The sequence below is a fragment of the Gossypium arboreum genome, chromosome 4 (assembly GCF_025698485.1).
Source record: "Gossypium arboreum isolate Shixiya-1 chromosome 4, ASM2569848v2, whole genome shotgun sequence".
Lineage (NCBI taxonomy): Eukaryota > Viridiplantae > Streptophyta > Magnoliopsida > Malvales > Malvaceae > Gossypium > Gossypium arboreum.
Window position 1 is genome coordinate 101,644,279 of NC_069073.1, and position 9,433 is coordinate 101,653,711.

A 9,433-nucleotide genomic window follows, 5' to 3' on the forward strand; every position below is an offset into this window, starting at 1 on the left:
GAGCAATATCGTCCACTCCCACCTTCTCTTTTGATAATACTTTAGAACGACATATTTTATGTTCTAATTGCATGATTATTTTGAGCATGATCCTACTAATTTGAATTATTTTGTGATATTTTATCTTTTAGGGACTAAATTGGAGGCAAGAGAAAATTTAAAGGCAAAAAGTGAGAATTTGAAGATGTAATGGGCCAACATGCAAAGAAAGAGAGAAGTGGTGCCAAAAATGCAAGTATGGAAGACATAAGGGCAAAAGTGCAAAAGAAGAGATTTTATAGCACAAGAATCTATTTTAATTTCAATTTTATTAGGATAATTATTAAGGATAATTATTTAGATTTAATTTTAGGATTTATTTTCATTTGTCTTTAATTATCTTTATTTATTTGTATTTATCTTTTAGAATTTAATTAGGAATAGACTAGGTTTTCTAGTACTATAAATAGGGGATGGAGTGGCACATATTTGACATCTTTTTTTTCTGTAAACACTCCCTCTCCCAAAAAACTCTGTCTTTTGTTCTCTCCTTATTTTATTCAATAAAAATCCCATTTCTATTATATTTATTTCTTTCCCAAAAATCATGAGCCACTAAACCAATCTAGCCGAAAGTTGCCGAAATCTCCCAAAAAGGTTCATAAGGCTTAGAATCCGTGCTTAGTCTTCTCTACAAGGTATTCATCACTTCTCTGCATTACGGGACTGACGCTTTTGTCCATGTCCCTTAATAGGTGATCTTTTCAACTTATGCAAGGAACGGCCGCTTTGTACGTTTTGAGAAGGTTGCACAGTCGGTCCGTTGGTTTTCTGCGTCAGAGGTTGGTGAATTCAAGAGACAAAACGGCGTGGTATTTTCCGTTGGCAAGTGATGATCTAGCAGAAGATAGTCTCACAAAAGCGATTATTGGCTAGAGTCAGGTTCTGCCATTCTTAAGTCTAAATTCTTGGAGCTGGTGGTCGTAGGCGTCCTCTTCCACTATAACTGGCTTATCCTGCTCGAGAAGGGTTACTCAAAAGCCAAGGATTGAACCCAAGGTGGAACGAGACAACCGGAGGCTGGAATCTCGCCACATAAGAAACCCTCTCTTTTCAAACTCTGTTTATTTTTATATTCTTCATTTTAATTTTTGCAATTTATTTAATTTCGTAATTTCAATTCAACTTAAATTCTGTTTTTATTTTATTTTTTCAGATCGAAATTCTTAATTCTATTCTTTTTATTTTTCAGAAACGCAAGTTTTCTTGGCCAAGAAATTGTCTAGGATTTCAAGAAACAAGCATTCGTACAATCCGGTTCCTGAGGATTCGACCCTACTTCCCATTTACTGTTATTTTTACTATTTTACAAGGAATAGGATATTTTTGGTGCTCTCAACGACGCATCAAATTTTGGCATCGTTGCCGGGGATCGGTAACATACTAATCTTGTTTTTTTCTTTCTTATAACCAGATTTGCTCCAGGTACTTTTGCGTTCAATTCAGAAATTGAGAAGACTGCGAAAGCTAATCGCAAGGAAACAAAGATAAGGAAAAAGCAGTCAGCAGTGGTTGGGACTCAAAGTAATCCACCGCCAGAAATCGGAATCGACGATGAAGTAGAGTCTAGGGTTAACGAAAACCCTACTCAAACATTTAAAGGTGAAAAAGTAAAAGTCGATTCCCCAGAAGAGGTGCTTAATGCTAGGGTTAACGAAAACCCTAATTTAGCACCTCAACCTATGGCTCAAACAATTCAGCAACTGGCCGAAACTCCGGCAGAACAACCACCACTATGCATCGCGTATCCTACTATGAATACTGATTTTGAACTAAAGTCAAGTTTAATCCAACTTCTGCCAATTTTTTGTGGGTTGCAAAACGAAAATCCCCACAAACATCTAAAATAGTTTCATATGGTTTGTCTTAGTATGAAACCTCAGGGGGTAACTGAGGATCAAATTGAATTACGTGCTTTCCCTTTTTCCCTAGCAGATTCTGCTAGGGAATGGTTTTTTTATTTACCTTTTAGATCTGTAACGACTTGGGCTGATCTTTCTCGTTTGTTTCTCAACAGGTTTTTTCCAGCGTCATGTGCAGCTGAGTTAAGAAGAGAGATCGTTGGAATAAGGTAAAAAGAAACAGAGTTTCTTTATGGTTATTGGGAGCGATTTAAGAAGTTGTGTGCGAGCTGTCCACAACATGGTATAACAGAGCAATCTCTCCTCCAATACTTTTACGAAGGCCTGAAACCCATGGAGATAAATATGGTAGACGCCGCTAGTGGAGGAGCGTTAGTCAACATGACTCCTCAACAAGCAAGAGACTTGATCTCCATGATGGCTGCAAATACTCAGCAATTCCGAGCCAATCCTGAACCCTCTAGAAGGGTTCATCAGCTAAGTAATTCAACCTTAGAAGGTAAAATTGATAGACTTACTAATATTGTCAGCTCTCTTGTTGCAGAAAAAACAAAACTAGCCCTAGTATGCGGAATATATGCTACACCTGAACATACAACTGATGTATGTCCCAGTTTGTATGATGATACTATGGCTCATTTAGATGCTGTGGGAAATTTTCCTGGGCCACCATAAAGGCAATACGACCCTTACACTAATACCTACAACCCAGGATAGAGGGACCACCCTAACTTTGGCACAAGATTCAGGTAATTCTCTAGAAACTTTGGTCAATAAATTAATAGCTAATATGTTTGATTTTCAACAGAAAACCGAGGCATCTATAAGAGAATTGACCATATCAATTGAGAAATTGAACTCTCAAGGGAAGCTACCGTCACAAACAGAACCTAATCCAAGACAACACGCAAATGTAGTAACGTTGCGAAGTGGAAAGGTACTGGAACCAATTCCTGACAGAAATCTTGGCCAAGATTCTGCCCTAGAAAAGCCCAAGAATGATGAGCAGGTCCAAGAGAACCCCCATTGCCGAAAATCCAACCTCCATTTCCAGGATGATTAAATTAGTGTCGAAAAGGTAAAGAAGACAAGGAGATCCTCGAAACATTCAGAAACGTCGAGATCAATTTACTATTGTTGGATGCCATCAGACAAATTTTGTGGTATGCCAAGTTCCTTAAAGAAGTCTGCACAAACGAAAATTAACAGGTAATGAAAAGGTAAGTGTTGGTGAGAATGTATCAGCAGTGTTACAGCAGAAAATGCCAGCGAAATGTAAAGATAGGGACATGTTTGCAATACCATGCAAAATAGGCCATTTAGGAATTAAGAAGGCTATGTGTGATTTAAGGGCCACCATAAACGTCATGCCTTTTTCCGCTTATGAATCACTTAACGAGGGTTTTTTGACAAAGACAGGTGTTATCATTCAGTTGGTAGACAGGTCCATTGTGCATCCCGAAGGAGTCCTCGAGGACGTATTAGTGAAAGTCAACAGACTTATCTTCCCTGTAGATTTCTATGTGATAAAAATGGAGGAGGATAACTCTCCTGGGTCTTCAGACATCTTGTTGGGGCGACTTTTCCTTAGTACTGCAAATATTAAGATTGATGTACGAAGCGGAACCCTCACGATGGAGTTTGACGGGGAGATCGTGAAGTTTAACGTTTATGGCACTATTAGTCACCCAAGTGAAGTCTCGGACGTAAACCGTGTCGCATAATTGACTCATCAGTAGAAAAAACTTTTGAGTCATCTTATGGAGATAAATCTAAAATGATGTTTGATGATTTTGAATCTGTTAATAAATTATTGGCTCCCCTAAATACTAAACTTCTACCTTATGTTGTGCAGGCACCAAATTTGAAATTAAAACCACTTCCCGAACATCTCAAATGTAGATTTTTGGAGAATGATAAGACCATTGCCGACTTAAAAGGGATCAACCCCTTGAAGGAAAATGTGAAACCAAAGAAAGAGGCGTAAGGACGATTAAACCCAAATATGGTGGACGTGTTAAAAAATGAAAATTTCCAAGCCCATACGAACGAAAGAATTCAGCTGGAACAACCCCAATACTAGTTGGGGCGTCAAGCTAGCAACGTTAAACAAGCGCTTATTAGGAGGCAACCTAATTTTTATTTTTATTTTTATTTTATTTTTTTATTTATTCTTATTATTCTTATTAGTTATTATTTTCAGATATTAATAAAATTCTCTTCTTTTTTTTTATGAGCAATATCGTCCACTCCCACCTTCTCCTTTGAACCTCTTAAAAGCTTTCGTTGCTTCACTCTCACTATCGAATGAATTTTATTAACTCCTATAACAAGAGGAGATCGATACACTCCAAGTTTCTTCCTACAAAACATAATATAGAATTTCCCCAGTTGCTCATATAAAATTATTACCTCTAGAGATATAGTAATATGGAGAAGGCAAAATTATTTCAAACACCAACAAAATCAGAAGCGCCTCTTATTTCAAAGAGAGGAGGACGGGTTATTCATATTTCATTTGATGATCAGAGGCAAATTGAAAGCTAAACAGTGGTAATTCTAAAGATTCCCTCAGAAAAAATAGAGATGTGTCTTATGTTACTCATAATATGTGAATCTTCTTCTATTTAATATTTCCTTTACAAAATAAAAGAGAGAAGAATTCTTATGGAACTATTTTTTTTTTTGGGGGGGAGGAGGAAAAACACGGAATTTAGAATATGGGTTAACTCCAAATTAAAAAAATTAGAGAGAGAAAGGGGAGAAATGGACAACTTTTATCCAACTCTCTATTGAAGTTGTGATTAAGAGAGCAAAAATACGTTAGCCAATAATAGGGGGTTAACATTTATTGGGAAGTGATTAGCATTAGTTACGGATTTAAAGGGGGAGAGTGCAAAATTTTTTAACTTTTTTATCAAACTCTATAGGAAAATTTGACATTCTAGACAGATTTTGGTTTTTTTTAATATTTTATTATAATTTGTTATCATTCATTAAAGATTCATTTATCTATATATAGAAAAATTTACTAAAATATTTTTGTATTTTTATATTTGTTTAATAGAAAAGACTTAGTTATTTTTCTATAAAATCAACTTTTTTCTATAAACAACTTTTAAAGCGTAAGTCATTTTTGAGAAAGAACTTCTCTATAGGTAATTTTATTTTATGTAAAAATTAAATTAAATCAAATTTAATATTATTATATTGATAATAAATTTAATTTCTATTTTAAAAATATTAATATAAAATATTATGTTTTTCAATATTATTAAACATACATATCTAATTATTTATATTTAGTCATATAATAAATTATTAATATAAATTATTATTTTATAAATTATTTAATATTTCAATTTTATTTTAATAATTAATATTTATTACAATTATAAATATATTAATAATAAATGTTTTGTAGTATAAAAGTTAAAATATGTCATAAGTCTATGTACTCTTCACAAATTTGCAATTTAGTCTCTATACTTTTTATTTTTAAGAATTTCGTCCCTCTACTTTTCAGATTTAAAATCAAGTTCAATTCTTGACATTGTTATTTTGTCAATTTTATTGATGTCGCATTTTAAATAAAAATACTCACTAGATAGTCATGTTAACTAAAAATGACATTGTAATGAATTTAAATTTAAAAAAATATTTTTAATATATGAAAAAATGCAAAATATACATTTAAAGATATAAAATAAACTCAATTAAATAATGAAAAGATAAAATCCTATTTTGAAAATTTAAATTATAAAAAAATCTCAAATATATGTTTATTTCATTGAAAACAACCTCTATGAAATATTGTTAAAAACTCTGTCAAATAACAGAAAATATTGTACACAATCAAAAGATATTAATTTTTCTATGAAAATAAATTATTTTTCGAAGTCATTTCCAGTTAAACAAAGAGACTATTTGTACTAAATATTTTGATTTTAATATTATAAAATTTTGATACTCTTTGCCTACTCGGCGTTCTTGGCTATTGGATCTTCAGGTTTAGCCCTTCTCACTTTTAAGTCATCCGTCAACCCCCCAATTAATGCCTGTAGTAGGACTCCTTGCTTGTTGTTTCAACATAATTTTTTTTAAAATAAAAAAATACCTCAAAAAAGTTCAAAATTGTTATTATATTTTAATAGCTAATAATTAAGAGTTGTGAATATTCAACTCGATATATGTATTGGGTAGTTGTATCTTTACAAACATATTATTATTATTTTTATAAATAAAAATCGAAAGACATTAAAAAGAAGTAGAAATAAAATATGATTTTGTTCTGTATGATATTCATCAGTGCAAAATGGTTATAGTTATTATATCCTCAAAATTAATTCCAACATATGATATTGTAGAGTGAAATGAAACACGTGATAAGGTGCATGTGAATCCTGGCACCGACCAAACTGCAATAATAGATGATGCGAGGGAATATGTGTATTCATGTTTCTCGGATTTCCATCCATCATTTTTGTTTTGCTTAAACAAGGTTTAAGCCTATACTTCATTATTACACTCTCATTGTTTTGAGCTTTCCAAGAATTGGTTTGTAAGCATTGCTAAGATTTTCCAACCACTTTAGACTGCAAGTTGATTATGTGACACCAATGACTAAACAAAACAAGAGGCAAGGCAATGGAGGGAAACCATAAGAGGCAAACTCTCTCAACCCTGTTTTCTTTTTGTTTTGTAAAGAAAAAGTAGTCTAGTGATGAAATCATTACAAAGTTATTTAAAATAAGAGTGAATCAAATGCGACCCTGAAATCTGATCCAACCATTTTCACCTCACTTGAGAGCTAAAGTGGAGGAGGATATGAAAAAGTGGATGTGGCCAAACTTTGGGGGCCAACTCAATGTACTCACATCCCCTACATCACATGCTATGAAAGGGAACCTCTTACCACCAACAAACTAATCTTATCAAGGCAATATAAATATACAAACTACAAGCTTATATATTATGCACTTTTACATTATATATCTCATGCCATTTTGCTCCAATGCAAGCAAACAAAACATCTGTCACTTGCTGTTTTATTATCTAAAATGGGACAATAATTGGTGTTTACATGTATGAATTCAAGATGGCCCCAACCCTAATCATTTGTCTTCTTTCCATTGTGCTCTGAATTCTTTCCCTGGCATGCCTTAGATTATCAAGAACTTCACCTATACTTTTGCTCACTTCTATGTTTATCTCAGGTGCTACCTTGGTCTCTGGGAGATTCAAAGGAACTAATGCCAATGAATTATCAACATACTCATCATCCTCACTAGTCTCATTTCTTCCATTCATCATGTTAATCTCCATTGTTGAAGCTTTCAAGCTTGAACAACTGATCAAATGATTGGTATTAAATGATCTTGATTATAGTGTATTACACTTTGGGATAGGAGTAGAAATGTCGGAATCAAAGTGAGTACCTTGTATCAGATTTAGTACTAGTCCCTGGAGGAGTTGAATTTTCTTCATTGGAACAAATTTCAACGCTTTTTATGGATGGATTGGTGTCTGATGCATTTTCCTCCACATTTTTTGAGATTTCTGGAACTATAACTTGAGGGTGTTGAGTACCTGAACTGCTTGCAGATGAAACACTAGAGACTGTAGAGCTCTCAGATGAACTTGACTTGTCTGATTCATCTAAATTGGGCAATATTTTTAGGGATTCAAGCTTCTTCTTCAACAACTTGAACCTCTTCTCTGCTTTGTTCCTTAACTTGGTCTCTTCTTTCAGCTTGTTCTCAAGTTCTAGCAGCTGCGGATTCAACAACAACAAAATAAACATCATACAGAATTTTCAGATCTTTGCTTTTCAAAACATAATCAAAATGTTCAAAACCCAAATTGAAAGATCAAAAACTGACCTTACTTTCCATAAGTTGAGCATCTTGTTTTGCAATCTTTGATGCTTGTCTCTCAGCAAGGAGCCTCCCTCTCAAGCATTCCACAGTTCTCATCCCATCATCTCCTCCCACTCTCTTTTCACTAAAACACAAGGAAACCCACCTTAGATTCTGAAGCAGGTGACAATCACAACTTGAAAAAGAAAAAGAAAAATGAAGAACCCACCTGCATTTGATGTCTTCTTTGTTGCAAGCAACCATTTGCATTGTACACTGATCTTAACTTGCAATGACTTCGATTGTTGAATGTCACCAACAACAGATCAGAGTTGACTAAGAAAATTGTACAAAAAAATGGCAACAGAAGTAAGATTTAGCCTGCAGTAAGCAATGGTGTTCTTCTTCTTGTTTTTCACCTCTTTTTTGTTTCGAAATTTGAAAATTTTCTATGTTTCCCACTTGGAAAAAAGAATCTTTACCGATGGCTCCATCCGAAAAAAAAAAAAGAAAAAAACTCACTCAGCTAGCAGTGTTGGAAATCCAAGGTCAAGGCTTGCTTGGACTCTTTCCCGTCATCCCCTCAATTGGCTTTATATATTTCATCCACTGAACTATAGAATGTGTCCATTTAACGTAAAAATATCAGATACTTGAAAAACATATATATAAGTAATTTAATCTTTGTAAAATTTTGACAGAAATTTTCATTTCACAACCCCATTCATATTATCTATGGAATTCCAACCCCAACTTTATTTATATTTCTTTATTTTTATCTCATTACTCTTGTTTTAATTTCATTTTGTATTTTATGTTAGCATATGGAGTTTTTTTTACCTCTAACTAATGAAATAGAAGAAGTTGAAGAACAACTGTATATATTCGATGATCAAAGAATACATAGCACACTGTATTTATAATACTCAACGTTAACTGACACTAACTAACAGCTAACTGAATGACTGTTTACAATAACTAATGTTAACTGACACTAACTACTAACTTCAATAACTGTTTTCATTCCTAATATGCCCCCATCATCTTGACTCCTGCTGAACAGTCAACCTTTTGGAACCACCTTAAGACAAGTCCTGAATTTTGTAAACAATGGTGCTGATAAAGGCTTTGTAAACATGTCAGCTACTTGCTCCTGTGCAAGCACATATCCCACACTAAGTTTCCCAGCAATAACCTTTTCTCTAATAAGATATAAGTCCAATTCAACATGCTTAAACTTCGAGTGCATCACACCACACAGAATTATCACACCACACAGAGGTCTTCCGAGAAGGTGAAACATGAAGCTCAGACAATAAAGACTCAAGCCATACTACCTCAGTAACCACATAGGCTAAGGTTCGATATTCAGCCTCAGCGGTTGAACGAGAGACTACCGGCTGTTTCTTCTAACCCCAAGCAACAGGATTTCCTCCAAGAAAAACACAGAACCCCGATGTTGAGCGTCGATCATCAATATCAACACCTCAATTGGCATCAAAATAACCAACCATATCTAAAAAAGAAGCAGTAGAAAACCGAATACCATAATCCAAAGTGCCCTGTAGGTAACAAAGAATGCGTTTAACTGCTTTAAAATGCTGATCAAGCTGTCGATGAATGAATTGACAGACTTTATTAACAGTAAAGGTGATGTCTGGTCTGATGATGACC

General features: G+C 34.0%; 1 protein-coding gene across 2 annotated transcripts; it reads right to left on the bottom strand.

The window, feature by feature from the left end:
- Positions 1–6,812: 6,812 nt before the first annotated feature.
- LOC108459451 (uncharacterized) lies at positions 6,813–8,502 on the bottom strand. Of its 2 annotated transcripts, XM_017758820.2 has the most exons (4): positions 7,989–8,502; positions 7,784–7,904; positions 7,340–7,674; positions 6,813–7,251 (listed from the first exon to the last, which is right to left on the bottom strand). In XM_017758820.2, the coding sequence occupies exons 1-4, from the start codon at positions 8,027–8,029 to the stop codon at positions 6,981–6,983; spliced, it is 768 nt and encodes a 255-aa protein (XP_017614309.1). In that variant the 5' UTR covers positions 8,030–8,502; the 3' UTR covers positions 6,813–6,980. The 2 variants fall into 2 exon arrangements, with proteins under 2 accessions (XP_017614309.1, XP_017614310.1); XM_017758821.2 differs by lacking the exon at positions 7,989–8,502 and having other exon boundaries at positions 7,789–7,968.
- Positions 8,503–9,433: the final 931 nt, after the last annotated feature.